This window comes from Sminthopsis crassicaudata, chromosome 5 (assembly GCF_048593235.1).
Source record: "Sminthopsis crassicaudata isolate SCR6 chromosome 5, ASM4859323v1, whole genome shotgun sequence".
Lineage (NCBI taxonomy): Eukaryota > Metazoa > Chordata > Mammalia > Dasyuromorphia > Dasyuridae > Sminthopsis > Sminthopsis crassicaudata.
Window position 1 is genome coordinate 120,594,072 of NC_133621.1, and position 15,751 is coordinate 120,609,822.

The 15,751-nt window shown below is 39.5% G+C and overlaps 1 protein-coding gene and 1 pseudogene across 1 annotated transcript in view; both read left to right on the forward strand.

The window, feature by feature from the left end:
- The first annotated feature begins 218 nt into the window (after nt 1-218).
- Nucleotides 219-15,751, forward strand: part of WASL (WASP like actin nucleation promoting factor) — a 114,063-nt gene continuing 98,530 nt past the window's right edge. The window contains exon 1 of the mRNA XM_074268094.1: nt 219-1,249. Coding sequence (XP_074124195.1) covers nt 1,124-1,249 — 126 coding nt within the window. The 5' untranslated portion in view covers nt 219-1,123. The remainder of the gene's footprint in view (nt 1,250-15,751) is intronic.
- LOC141542695 (zinc finger CCHC domain-containing protein 9 pseudogene) lies at nt 10,673-11,325 on the forward strand (annotated as a pseudogene).

The following is a 15,751-nucleotide window of genomic DNA, read 5'->3' on the forward strand; positions in this document are numbered from 1 at the left end:
AGGCGCAGGGGGCCTTTCTGGGTTCGCCGTGGAGGGCCCTGGCCAGGCGGGAAAGCCCCCAGGTGCGTGCGGCACGTCAGGGCTCCTCCGGCTGGCCGGGGCAGGAGGCCGGGCGTTTTCACCCCACCCCCAGGCTCGACAGCGGCCTGCCTGCGGATTCCTCCGCTCCTTCCGAAGTTGGGACAAAGTTGAGGAGCCGCTTGGACACCTGCAGTTCCGAGCGACGCTGCTCGGGTACACGGCTAGCTGCGAGGCGGGTGCTTGGGGTGTTTACGAGCCCCGGGACAAGCCCCATTTCCTGGGGGCGAGGCCAAGGCCTACGGGAAGACTCGGCATGAGGGGAGTTGAGCGGGTGCAAGGAGATGGGATTTTTCTCCTGCACCCACTCCTGACCCTGGAGTCCCAGAGAAGCAGTAGCAGCTGCGGCTGGGCCCCAAAAGGACCTAGCGGGCTCCGCAGACCCACAGACCGCCCCCACGACAGAGAGAACCCCGAGGGCACGACTCCACCTTCGCACTCAGCAGGGAGCAGGGCAGCGACGCGCACCGGTCGCACTCCCACCTCGGGCGGAAGGGGAGGCGGGGCTGGGGAGCGGAAGGCGGAGCCTGCGAGGTAGGACTGGGCGGGCCGACTGGGACGAGGGGAGGGGGGGAGGAGGAGAAAGGTTGCTCTGACTCCGGCGGCCGCGAGTTTCCGGCGGGCACCCCCGCCTCCCGTGTCCTGTGGTCTCGCCCGCCCCCGCTGCCATGTTGGATTGTGCGGCCCCCACCGCAGCCGCCGCCGCCGCCGTTGCCGTTGCTGTTTCCGCCTAAGAACTGGAAAAGCCAAGAGTTTAGTGCAGTCGCTGGTGCGGAAGAAGCGGACAGCAAAGCACCGGCAGCTGAAACCCTCCCTCCTTCACTTAAGCCCTAAAGGAGGTTTCCCCACCCCCGCCCGCGGACGGCTCCTCCTCGTCCTCCCTCCCCCAGAAGCTCTGCGAGATGCTGCGGCTCTGACTCCGCTCCTCCCCGCCCCTGTCACTGCGAGGGGGAGACCCACGCAGCTGCCCGGCCGCCCCGCGGCGGAGGAGGACGAGGAAGACACGGCCCCGGCTCCGGCTCCGGCCCCGCCGGCCCCCGACACCATGAGCAACAGCCAGCCGCAGCAGCAGCAGCCGCCGCCGCCGAGAAGGGTCACCAACGTGGGCTCGCTGCTCCTCACCCCGCAGGAGAACGAGGCGCTCTTCAGCTTCCTCGGCAAGAAATGTGTGGTCAGTTTCCCGAAATCCGCCTCCCCTCCGGCGCGGGAGCAGGGAGGAAGGGGTCGTGCCGGTGGCGTAGTCGCCGGCTGCTCGGGCCCAGCCGGAGAGGCTGCGAGTGCTGGCGGCCGGGCCCGTCGGCGCCGCTGCCCCCTGTCCCTCCACCTCTCCTGCTTCAAACTTTACTCTCAGGCCGCTGGGGGCGGGCGGGGGAGGGGTTCCTTCTTAACGGGAGTCTCCCGGCCCCAGAAACCGGGCTCCTCTTCTATAGACTGCCTTACCCCCCCCCCCCGAGCAGTCTTCAACATCATCCCAAATGGGAAAGACTTGGGGAGACCGACGCTTAGAAATGAATGAAGTGTGCCAGGAAGCAGCTCCCCCCGCCCCCTCCCGGCTTTGGGCTCTTTAGTAGAAATGCTTGGGTGCTTTAGGGTTGCAAGGCAAGCAGTTCCTCGGCTCCTTCCGTTTCTAATCGTAAGGTCTGGTTAAAGCAGGAAATGCTGCGGCTCCTCCGGCTGGGCTTGTTTCTCCTGCATTCTCACCCGGGCCTGGTTCCTCCTTCCATCCCTCCCCTACCGGTGCTTGTCTTCCCCTGGAAAGCTGGGGGGGAGGGGGAGGATGGTCGGGGAGGCGGGGAATGGATGCTGTTTGCCTCTCCGCCATGCGCAGTGGAAACTCGTTCTCTTACTTCTCGGCTCCGGGAAAGCGGAGAGGGGGGAGGACGGCTGAGCCTGAAGTCCTGGGTGGTGCTGGTGCGGCGGCTAACTCCTAGCCCAGATGGCTCGTCGGGAGCGGGGAGTCTGCTGTGGAAAGGGGGAAATGTGTGGTGTTGACGGAAGCGTTCGTTACGTGGGCTGCTGCTGTCCCGGGGGTGGGGACAGCTCCGCGGTGGGGTAGGCCTTGTCCAGCAGCGCTGCGGCTCCCTGCGGGTGCGAGTTTACGGGACGCCCTCTCCCTTACTTGTTCCTACCTGCAGAGCTCTATGTGACCCTGAACAAAGCAGTCTTTGCGTGAGGGAGAAAAATTTAACAGAGATGTTATCATCCGAACACCTTCTTTGGCAGTATGAAGTTATGTTAGACCAGGTGACACCTGTTTGTTCTAGAAATCGAGATCAGAAAATTTCTGGAATGTTATCAGATTAATTGTTAACTTCCCAGGAGCGGTGCTGGAGTGCAGGTTGTAGGCGAGATCGCCTGATTCCGCTCCGGACACCTGTGATTCATCTCCTAAAAATTAAACTTTTAAAACATGTTAGGCCATGGTTCTGAGGCGCGCGCAGATTTTTAATGCATGACATGGTTTCAGTTCAGAGATTTTAAAAGAGGTTTGTGACTTCGGCTATTTAAGGGCTTTTTGTGACTTTTGCCTGTATCGTTATTCTCTGCCATTACAAGTGTGAAATGTTTATCTTGTTTACACTTTTGGTTTTTAATGTCTGAAATTGTTTATTTGAAAAATATAAAATAATCATGAGCAATCGAAATCAAATATAAAAACTTTAGGGGAAAAGAGTAAACCTTTTCGTGGCGCCGACTATATGTCAGGTGCTTTTTACAAAATGACCTTTTAGGTTTGTGTTGTTAATACTGTCATCGTCTTCATCCCCAGATTGCATTTCAGGAAAGCTTTATCGCTATGTCTAGGATCACACAGCTAAGTGAGTGACTGAAACCTGGTTTGAATTCACATCTTCCTAAATCTAATCCCCGCCCTCCACGCACCAGCTGCCTGCCTCCAGGGGCGTCCCTCTTACCAGGATCTCTATGAGGATGTGGAGCTATTATAATGTATTATCTTCTAGTTAAGTTATGCTTTGAATTTCATCACTTGATACATTTTTCTGAATTAAAAAGCAAATAATTTTCCGTATCAAATTTCGTTTTGAAAGATAGGGAAATAACTTGTATACTAAGTAATCACTGTGAGATTGCCATTGCTGTTTACTGTTTGCTGCTGCTTCCAATTTCAGAGAATGATTAGTTTGAAAGGACACTGAACAATAAAGAAAGGCAGCGTATTTCAGTGGTTAAAAGAGTGAATTGTTAAATTATTATTCTTCATCCAATTTCTTTGTCTTGTCACTTAATATCGGAAAAGACAGACTTTTTGCTTTTCATCTTTTTTTAATGACCCTACATTATACCTGTTTTTCGTAGAATACTATTCAATTCTAGAAATATGAGACATTAGGATAATTGCTGGAGATAAAGTAGCAAAGAGGAACATCTTTGCCTTCAAGGAGCTGATATTCTGCTATAGATAGTAAGGAGAGTGATGAAGTAGCAATACAGATGAGCAATGTAATTTGAGGAGGTAGAAAACCTTAATAAATGGGGTTATCGTGAAGGATATAAGCTTTGAAAGATAATAAGTTGATGCTAGCCATGGGGGAGTGATTTGTACATGTGAACAATATCGAATGATAAGTTCTCAGAACTAGCTAATATCCTGGCTTATCGGGAGCAGAGAGTGCCAGAAGAGGAGTCAATGACTAGATTTTAGAAGTCTTTAAAAGTTAGATTAAGGAGCTTTTATTTTACCCTTGTATTGTCACTGTCCTTAGAGTGATGGTCATTGAAGGCTTTGGAACAGAAAAAGGAAGAACTTAAAGTCTTAAGGCTAAAATAAGTGAAATATTTTTGTTTTAGGGAAAATTCTATTTTAGACTGAACATAAATGATTTTTTCCCCCAGTCCAAATAATGAAGTATTACTTTAACCAAAAGTAATATTAGCATTTAAATTTTTTGGAAGTCTACTGTAGTGAACAGATAATGTTGCAGGTTGTTAGGGTATTACTGTGTTGTGAGTGGTTGATTTGACTTAAGTATGTAAACTTTGTGGAGGAGATATATCTTCGTTTTATATCTGAAATATGCTTTTAAGTATACTGATGTTTTTTTTCTCCCTCCTAACCTGTTTTGAAAATAAGTAAGCCTATTTTTGATTAATTTTATTAAATCACATGTTAAATTTTCTTACAAAGAAAAAATCAAAAGATGTTATAAACTGGAATAATTGGCCCTTTTTAAGTGTGAATATCACTGCCTTTGTGTAGTTTTTAGTCTTAATTTTGTTGTTCTTGTTACTGTACTTCTTTATTTTTACTGAACCTGTGTTTTTATTAGTACAGAGAACTCTCAGTGAGGAAACTCAAGTCAACCAATGCAGATCACCCACTTTATAAGTTATAGTTTCCGAGAGTTGCCTGGGGACATTGACCATACTTAGGACTATTTTTCCATGCTTCAGGGCAACCATGTAGGACTTGAATCCAACTCTTCCCAACTTCGGACACAGCTTTCTGTCAATTTACACCATGCTGTTTTTCTCTGTAAAAATAAATTAAAACAAATTAAAAAATTATATACAAAAGAATAAATTTTCTAAGTAGAGGTGAATATATAAAACCATTTACTATGGAACAGGGCAAGTCTTAATTTGGAGCACTGAAGCTGGCTGTCTCTCTCTCTCCCTCTCTCTCTCTCTTTCTCTCTCTCTCTCTCTCTCTCTCTTTATTGTTGCAAAGGAAAAATTGGATTCACAAGGTAAAAATAACATGGGAAGAAAAACAAAAATGCAAACAATTTACACTCATTTCCCATGTTCCTTCTCTGAGTGTAGCTGATTCTGTCCATCATTGATCAATTGGATCTGAGATAGATCTTCTCTTTGTTGAAGATACCAACTTCCATCAGAATACATCCTCACACAGTATCGTTGTTGAAATGTATAATGATCCCCTAGTTCTGCTCGTTTCACTCAGCATCAGTTGATGTAAGTCTCTCCAAACCTCTCTGTATTTCTCCTGCTGGTCATTTCTTACAGAGCAATAATATTCCATAACCTTCATATACCATAATTTACCCAACCATTCTCCAATTGATGGCCATCCATTCATTTTCCAGTTTCTAGCTACAACAAAAAGAGCTGCCACAAACATTTTGGCACACACAGGTCCCTTTCCGATCTTTAGTATTTCTTTGGGATATAAGCCCAATAGCAGCACTGCTGGATCAAAGGGTATGCACAGTTTGATAACTTTTGGGGCGTAATTCCAGATTGCTCTCCAGAATGGTTGGATTCTTTCACAACTCCACTGACAATGAATGCATCAGTGTCCCAAGCTGGCTGTTTCTTAACAGGATGGAATGCAGCTTTTTCAAATGTTTGCTTTTATTTTTTTCTCAGTTGACTTATTTCTTCCAAGAGATTAATGATATTGCTTCTATTCCTCAGCATTTGTATATACTGGAAAATCTACTGGTTTGTTTTTTTTTTTAATTTATTTATTTTATCTAATTCTTTATTGAACTTAATCAGTTAGCAAAAATGTATTCCGAGTTATCTTTAGCTTACTTTTTAAGATTATAGAGTTCAGAGCTGGAAGAGACTTTAAAAATAAAATAATGCAAAATCCCATCTTTCTTAGCTAAGACCAGAGAGGTGAATTAACTTACAGGCATAACAGGAATTCACTTCTGGTCCTCCAACCAATTTCCTTTTCCAAAACACCACAGCGTAAGTGCTTGGTAATAGTATGAATAAAAATTACTATTCCTATTCCTGACTTTTTAGTCCTTTTAATCTTCTTTATAAACAGATGTGATTTCATAATTTCTGTGATCAAAATGCACTAAGGACTTTAGTGCTTCTTCAGTAGCATATATATGTTCTTTTATATTCAAAAGCCTTCCAACCCAAATTGGGTTTTACTTATGTTTCCATTTATTTCACTTTATCCTCCTCCAAACTGAGCTACTTAACTTTCACTGAAAGTGTTCAGAGCTTTCTTGCTTCTGTGAGGAGGTAAGTGTGTCTAACTAAGGCTAAGAATTTAATGCGGCTTGTAGCAAACCTTAATCTTGGTTATTCTGACTCTCTCTCTCCTGCTAAAATAAAGTGTTGCATTTCTGCAAGTTCCTTTTTGGTTTGATCAGAATCCCTTCCATCTGTCGAAGTCTTCTCATTGGTTTTTTCTCCATTCATCTGCCCAGTCCTCTTTAAAGTCTTTTGTGAGTCCTCTTTGTACTTGTATTATACTTTACTTTTTGCCTTGGGGTTCTCCTAATATTTTGATAATTCCCAATTGTATTTCATTTTATATTATAGTTGTTTGTCTGTTAATCTAATCTCCCCTATTCAGTGCAGCTCAATAAACAAGTTTTTACCATATGCTAGGTACTGTTTAGTTTAATGATATGCTAGAAGCTTGAGATACAAAGACAAAATGAAACAATCTTTGACTGTGAGGAGCTTATGAGGAGGCTATATTCAGAGATAGAGCAGAAACAGCTGGGAGGATCAGGAAAAGCTTTGGGGTGGAGGAGCAAATGGACTAAATAAAATGATGGACTACATTTAATAGGATGTGCATTCCAGGCACAGAAGTCTGCTGAACTTGGGGACAGTTAGCCCAATTTAGCTGGAATGGAGAGTGCATGAAGGATGAGCAGTATGAAATAATTGGAGAAAGATGGATTTGAGTCGTAATATAAAAGGTTTTAAATTAGGCTAAGGATTTTATGCTTTTACTCTAGAGGCAATAGAGAGTCACTGAAGATGTTTGGCCAGAAGAGCGACATGATCAGACCTGTTCCTTAGGGAAATCATTTCAGCAGCTGTGTTGGAGGATATACTTGAGAGAGAAAGAGAAACTTCTGAAGAGTTGTTCGAGTAGTTCAGGAAAGAGATAATGAGGGCCAGAATTAGTCTAATATTTAGATGGATAGTGAGAAGATGGTTCTGAGTATTGCAAGTTATGAGATTAATTTACTCTTTTTCAGACTTACAACTTCACTTCCAACCTTTGTGGCTTTACCAGTATTTAGCACAGTGAATCATAAATATTAGAGACTTAATAAATTGTGTTTTGAGGGGTGGTGGTTAGAAGTCATCTCTGCTTGTTAAAAGTTGCTGAAACTTAACGATTCAAATTCATACTGCAGTTGGGCTTCATTTGATTATACTGATCTGAAACAGTGAAAGTAAGATGAAAAAAGCCTGACCCTGGAGTTTTTCTGGTAATCAGTTCTCAATTTTTTGTTGCCCATGTGAACTAAAACAAAAAAATCTTGAATTTTGTATCTAATGTAATCTTTGCTTTCCTTATTCTGAAGTTTGGACTTAACTCTGAAATGACTAGGGACATCATGAAGTCTAATATGCTGATTTTAAAGATGAGGAAACAACTAACTTACCCAAGTAGCAGAGCTAAAATTTGAACCCAGATTCTTTTAGTACACTTCTAGGGCATAAAAATCTCAATCCAAGTTGAACTCTTAGCTCACCGTTGCCAACCATTTTTTAATATGTCTGTCTCTCTCTCTCTCTCTCTCTCACACACACACACACACACACACACACACACACACACACACACACACACACACAGCATTTTTATGCTTGAATAATAACAAAGGGAGAACTCATAATAACAATTAGCACCCAAATAGGGAGGATTATCAAAGTTCTTGAGGTAGTAATGTAGCACTGGATTACATGGGAGAAGATTCTGCCAGCACTGTCACTTACAGTGTAAAAATCTTGGGCAAATTATTTAATTTTTCTTAACCTCAGTTTTCCCATCAGTAAAAGAAAGAGATTATACTAGATGATCTGTGTCCTGATTCTAGTAGTCTATATTTCAGTGCATTAACATGATTATTAGAAAATTCATTTATTCAGCAGGTATTTTCTTGTTATGTGTTAGATACTATGTTAAACTCCAAGGATACAAAGAAAAATGAAATTATTTTTCCACTCAAGGAACTTTTATATGTGTGTGTGTGTGTGTGTGTATACATATATATATATATATGTGTGTGTGTGTGTGTGTGTGTGTGTATATATATGTATATACATATATATACACACACATAGAAAATTAAATAAAAAATATATTTAAAAAAATCTTGGGGGCAACTAAGGATGGGTTAGGGTAGACTTCCTGTAGAACTTAACTCTTGAAGTGGACTCTGAAGGGACCGTAAGAAGAGAATGTACCTCAGCCAAAGACCAAGAGAATGGAATATGAATGTACTGTAGATAGGATAGCAGGCAGGCAGGTTAGGCTAACATTGTCCAGAGAATATGTATTAGGGAAATCTTGGTGAGGTGACTAAACACATTGTGGTATATTAAATGTCAGGGAATACTGTTGTGCTATAAGAGGTATGATCAAGGGATTTTTGTGAACTGATATAAAGTAAAATGAAGAGTGACAGAGTAACGTACATAATAATAAGGGACATTTATATAACCCTTACTATGTGCTACCCACTGTGCCAAGTGCTTTATAATTATCTCATTTGATCATAACAATCCTGAAAAAGGTACTCTTTTTTGGTCTCATTTCACAACTGAAGAAGCTGAGATAAATCAAGGTTCTGTGACCTGCCCAGGATCATACAACTAGTGTCTGAAGCTGGATTTGAACTTGTCTTCCTTATTCCATGCCCAGGGCTCTGCCCATTGTGCCACCTAGTGGCCTCACAATGTTTTAACAACAACTCTATCAAGAAAAACAGCTTTGAAATCCTAGAGAATTTCAATTAGTACAGTGATCACTTATAAAGAACTGACATTAGGACATGTTACAACCCTCCCTCTTCAGAGAGTGGTGACAGATTTAAAATGCAGAACAACTTGTCTTGCTTGACTTCCGTATTTGTTTTAAAAAAGGACTTTTTTCTTTGTTGTTATTTTTTTTCCCCATTGAGGAGAGATTGAGGGCCTAAGGAGACAGAAATGAAATAATAAAAAGAAAAGGAGGTCACTGAGGATAATTTTTAAAACATAGAGAAGAGAAAAGAAGGAAGTCCAGAAAGATGCATAGACAAACAGAATGACTGGAAATTATTATATAGAGGAGGGCCCAAGATAGAAGCTTAGGAATGGCAAATCCACTCCTAAGGGGAGGTTTAAAGGATGATAATGATCCAGGTAAAAGAGGTTGAGAAGAAGCAGTTAGGGAACTGGTTGGGAACATTGGTATGAAACTCATGGAAGAGAAAGTGCCCAGGAGTGATCAGCAGTGTCAGAGGTCAAGAAGTTAGAGAGATATAAAGGATAAGAACCAAGAGAAGACTATGCAATTTAGCAGTTAGTTCATTGATAATCTTAAGAGACAGCATTTTCTGTTGAATGATGAAATCTGAAGCCATTTTCCAAAGGGCTAAGGTAAGAAAATGGTTGTGAAAAGGAGGAAAAATATTAAGCCATAGCTTAAACTAATGGTAAGATCAAGTAGAAACTTTTGAAAAATATGAGTAGATCTGGACTTGTTTAAGCAAAAGGGAAGGACCAGTGGGATAACAAAAAAATTGAAATTAAGGAAAGATGTTCTAAGGAGGTAAACTTCTGGAGAAGATGAATTGGGAGGGAATGGGATGAATAGCACAAGTAGAGAAGTTGAGGTTTAGAAGGAGAAAGGCCACTTACTACCTGTTCCTCAAAGTCTTGATCAGAAAGTGGGGGATATTGTTGAGGTGATTTGTAATACAGAGTTGTGGAGGAAAGGGATGGCCCCAGTTTTTACAGTGATGTACTTGGTTAGGTTCCCTTCCTTATAGAGGGGTCATAGGTGGCATGAAAGAATAGAAAAAAGATTGGAGATAACATTTAGGGAAATGGGATAATTGGATGTTTATTTGCAAAATCTGTGATTGCTAGCAGTTTATTTTCTGAAATCTTGTTTTTATTTTAAATTGAGTTATTGTTTGCCAGGTGCTAGATATTGCATAGCTTTGCTAATTTTCCAGATTTTTAAAATAGATTCTTCTTGAAATCTATTGTTTTTATATCATCAGCAATTTCCCACAACTCTTTCCCAAAGAACCATTCTAATTTTTTTAAAGAGAGAGAAAAGGGGGAGGAGGGGAGACTACAAAACTGTTTGTTCAACAGTTGGAAAAAAATCTTATGTTACATGCATTGTTGTATACCCATGAATACTATTTACCTCAGCTAAGTAGTGGAAAGACATTTATTCTCAATATCTCTTTTGGGGGCCAAACTTGTTCTTTATAATCTCACAATAATTAATTTCGGTAGTCTTGTGGTTCTTTTTCCCCCCAATTTGTATTGCTTGTTGTGTATGGTTGTATGTATTATTTTCCTGGCTCTATTTGTTTCATTCTGCATCAGTTCATATACATCTTTACGTGCCTCTCTGTATTCACCATGTTTCTTAATGCACAGTATTAATATTCTATTATGTATCATACAGTTTGTTTAGCTCTTTCCCAGTCATTAGACATTTCTTTTGTTTCTAGATCTTTGCTACCGCAAAAAGGTAAGAATTTTGGTACATGTGAAATTTTTTTTTTGTCATTGGTCTCCTTGGAACACATGGTTAGTAATGGCATGTTTGCTTCAAAAGATATTGACAATTTTAGCTAGGTAGTTCTGTTTCTTGTACCCCAATTAAAAAAAAAAAAAAAAAAAAAAACTTAACACCAGTTACAATGCAAATGGGTTCATGGAATATCTAAGACCAAATGGGAACATGATGGCAGCAGATAGCCTGGAAATAAGAGAAGAAATAGCAGCAGCTGTCAAAAAAGAGAGTTACCAAAAAGAAAGGAGCTTGAAAAGACTAGAAAAACAAACAAAAAATGCACAGGTTTGTTACCATTGCATAAGCAAGGCCAAAAAGTTGCAGACTGCCTTTCTTCCCTTGAGAGTCAAGATAGAAGCCCTGAGGTCTCTTACGGATTTGAATCTACTGAACATGAAGTAACCAAATGCAAAGTCAAAGTGGATCCATCTGTGGGAGAATTTCCTTTTGCAAAATATTTCATTTGTGAAGAGAGGTAACACCTACACCTATCTAGAGCTTGTTCTGATATTCCTAAAAGACTTTATGCTGAAGACAGTGGTTATAGGCTTTGTGATTCTGTGGAACATTTTTAAGAAAGTTTGCCCTAAAAATCAGAATTCAGGTAACAAACACAGTTGGTCATAGAACTTTTCTTTTTTTATGTTTTTATAAAAGGTAGCTTTTATGTAATATATTTTATTACAATGGTGTTTTAAGAGCTCAAATTTTTGTGGTACCTTAAAATTTATTCCCCTTTTGAATGTTTAATAAAAATAACTTTATTAAAAGAAAAGAAAAAAAAGCCAAATAAGAAAACAAGTGTAAAATATTTAATAAATATTAAAGAGAACATAATGTAAGCTGCTATTAGATTATAGAAACATGATCCATGAAGACCAAAAATAAGAGATGAGAACCTTTTTTTTTTTTTTTTTTTTTTTTTTTTTTTTTTTTTTTTTTAAGGCTGGGGTTAAGTGATTTGCCCAGGGTCACACAGCTAGGAAGTGTTAAGTATCTGAGACCAGATTTGAACTTGGGTCCTCCTGAATTCAAGGCTGGTGCTCTATCCACTTCGCCAAAGGACTGAAGGCATTTTGATAACTTAACAACAGATCATTATTATTGGTTTAGTTTGTTACTTCTAAGAATTTTAGGGTCCTTAATCTCATTAATAAATTTTTTTTTAGATGTTTGTTATTCTGAACCTGATAGACACCAACATGCATAAACATTTTCCATACACAAAGAAAATGCCATTTCATCTTTAGCTTTATGTGATGTTATGATTGGTCATTTTATTGATCCAGAGTTATTAAATCTTTTAAAATTGTTTTTCTTTACAATTATGTCATTATGGAAGTTGTCTAGTTCTATCCACATTACTCTTTGCTAGTTATTACAGTTATTCGGTCATTTTCATGTTATTTCTGAGAAAATAGTTATGTTCCATTATATTCATATATCATATAATTTGTTCATCCATTCAGTAATTGATGAAGACTCAATTTATTTCTAGTTTTTTAGTACAACAAAAGTGCTGTTAGGAAGATTTTTATACATAAGAACCCTTTTTCTTTTGATCCCTTTGAGGTATATACCTAGTAGCGGTATTGCTGGTGAAAGGATATACATATTAGGGATTTTTTTTTTTTAAATAATAAACTTGCAAACAGCTTTCCAGTCATCACTTCATAATCCCATACCAGTGCATTATTTTTGCCTCTCCTCCTACTGCCCCTTCAACAGTTATTGTTTTCTGTTTTTGTCATGTTTACGAATTTGATGGTTGAGACATGGAACCCCAGAATTGTTAATTATTAATAATTATTAATTTCATATATATATGTATATATATAGTAGGTGTTTAAATTTTGATATCACATGAGATATTTGTCTAGTGCTATGTAAATGCTAGCTGCTATTATTGTTATTAAAGCATAGTTATTTTTCTATTTACTTCTTTTAACAGCTGTTTATATTATATCCTTATCTGAGCTCTTGATTTGCTACTTTTTTTTTTGTAATTTCCTAAAGCATAATAAAGTGTCCCTATATAAATGTGTTTGAAGTATTTTTTTTTTGTACAAATCACATTGGATTATCTTTTTAAATACATTCAGTTATCTTCCAGTTTTTTCTGTGCAGTTCACTGCTATGATTGTTAATTAATTGTGAATTTTTCTCTCCCATACTCTGACTCTCTTGCTCCTGAAATCCCTTTATAAAGAATACAGTGGGGAAAAAAGGAGCATGAGTCAGTCATTATTAGTGAAACAATCTACTTCTATTCTAGGGTCTTTCCTTTTTCTCTTTTCCATATCCCATTGGTTTTTATAATTTATTTCCTTTTAATTCCTCCTTTACTATACAGCACAGCCTCTAAAGCTGAAGTTTATTTGTTATTGTTTCCCTAACATTACCTTCCATAACTCCTTGTCTCTACCTAGAGGCAAATAAGTGATACAGGAGATATAGTATCAGTCTAGAGTGAGAAATATCTGAGTTCAAATCCAGCCTCAGACATTTACTAGTTACTTTGTGACCCTGGACCTCTGTTTACCTTAGTTTTCTCATCAACAAAATGGGGATAATAATAGCAATTACTTTCCAGGCTTGTTATCATGAGGATACCTGCAATAACAATTGATAAGTACTTAGCCCAATGCTAGAGGCAGCTAGGGCCAGAGGCTGTGGGCTCTCTCCTGTTCTGAAGAGGATGGTCAGGCTCTCTTAGGTCCTGAGATTTCTTGTGCCCTTGCTTCTGGCTTACATCTCTGATCTGTGCTTAGGATCCTGAAACTAACTTCCCCTTCTTCCCTTTACCCCCAGGCTTGATCATTTTGGGACCTTCAGGGATCCATTTAATTTGACTGTTGGGTAACAAGCTTTTCAGTTTATTCCTGGAATGCCTCTTCTAGCTCTTGCAGCTTCTGGCTTTCTGTTTGTGTAGTCTAGAACTTAATGAAGTTACTTACTGATTTTTCTGTTTGAAGATTTTTCATTATTATTTTATGTGGTTACTTTTTGAGATCATTGATATATTATAGATAGAAGAACCAAGCTACTGTATGATTTTTCTTGCCATCACCTTTCCTCAAAGTCCTTCCCATTTACTTTTATTGTGGAACTGTACTCATGTTGGGAATATGATCCTTGGGGGAAATGGGAAGAAATAGTCCTTTGCACTCTGCTAATCAGGTTTTGATAGTCTCCTTGGCTCCTGGTCTCCACCAATCACCTTGGCCGCAGACAAAAAGTCCTTGGTTCACAGAGGCAGGGGAAGCACACTCTCCCTACTCCAATCAGTGTCACAGGGTGTTCCCTAATTTTTTTTCTTTCAACTTTAGTAAATTCTTCTCTTGGCTAGACAAAATGGTCGCTTAATCATTTGCCAGTGAAGCATTGCAAATCTATTTGCAAAAGGAGTTATGAGTTTGAAAATAAGCAGAGTAGGTAGACAGGAAATAAGATACAGAGGAATAACTTGAGATGTTAGAATAGTATAAGAGGGAAGAGAAATTCAGCTGAATTACTGAAAGACAAAAATTTTGGGGTTAAGTTTTTCTAGATTTGGTCAAAAGCTAATTTTTTAAAAAAAGAAGCTTTCCTCTACCCCAAGACAATGGGGGGAGGGAAGTGACTTGCCCAGGGTCACACAGCTAGTGTTATGTGTCAGCAGTCAAATTTGAACTCAGGTTTTCCTGCCTTTACAGCCAGTATTGTACCCACATGCCATCTAGCTAAACTTTTAAAGACATTTTAAAAAGTGTGAAAATAAATTTCAAATGTGTTAAACATTATGATAAATATACCATAATAACAGACTTTGAGCCTAGATCTGTAACACATGGATTCTGTAATATGTGGTTTTTTTGTTCTTGTTTTTGGTGAGACAATTAGGGGTAATTGACTCTCCCAGGATCACATAGCTAATAAATGTTAAGTAACTGAGGCCAGATTTGGATCCAGGTCCTCCTGATTCCAGGGCAACTACTCTCTTCTCTGAGCCATCTAATTGCCCTGTGTAAAATGTTTTTACAGATTTTTTTTGTTGTTGTTGTGCTACTTAAGTGCTTTCAAGGTTATCTAGGTTATTTTCTCTCTCCTTGAGCCTTGCACAAATTCAATTTTCCTTCTATCACTCAGGTTTATAAATAAATTCATAATATAATAACGCTTTTTTAAAAATTAAAGCTTTTAATTTACAAAACATATATACATGGGTAATGGGTAATTTTTCCAACATTGACCCTAGCAAAAAAAATTTTTTGTTACAAATTTTCCCCTCTTTCCCCCCACCCCTTCCCTTAGCTGGCAGGTAGTCCAATACATGTTAAATATGTTAATATACATGTTAAATCCAATATATGTATACATATTTATACAGTTATCTTGCTGCACAAGACAAATAAGATCAAGAAGGAAGAAAAAGAAAAACTGAGAAAGAAAACACAAGGTATACAACAACAAGCAAACAACAGAGAATTAGGATGCTTTGTTGTGTTATACACTATTTCCATGGTTCTCTCTCTTGGTATAGATGGCTCTCTTCATCACTGAACAAGTAGAACTGGTCTGAATCATTTCAGTGTTGAAGAGAGCCACATCCATCAGAATTGATTGTTGTATAGTTTTGTTGTTGCCATGTATAAGGATCTCCTGGTTCTCCTCATTTAACTTAGCATCAGTTCATGCAAGTCTCTCCAGCCCTCTCTGAAATCATCCTGCTGGTTGTTTCTTACAGAATAGTATTCCCTAGTATTCATATATCATAATTTATTCAGCTCTTTCATAACTTATTCAGCTGATGAGCATCCATTCAGTTTCCAGTGTCTTGCCATTACAAAAAGGGCTGCCACAAACATTTTTGTACGTGTAGGTCCCTTTCCCTTCTTTAAGATCTCTTTGGGATACACGCCCCAGTAGAAACACTGCTGGATCAAAGGATATGCACAGTTTAGTAACTTTTTGGACATAGTTCCAAACTGCTCTCCAAAATGGCTGGATCTGTTCACAGTTCCACCAACACTGTATCAGTGTCCAAGTTTTCTCACATCCCCTCCAGTGTTGGTCATTATGGTTTCCTGTCATCTTAACCAATCTGACAGGTATAGTGGTATCTCAAAGTTGTCTTAATTTGCATTTCTTTGATCAATAATGATTTGGAACACCTTTTCATGTGACTACAAA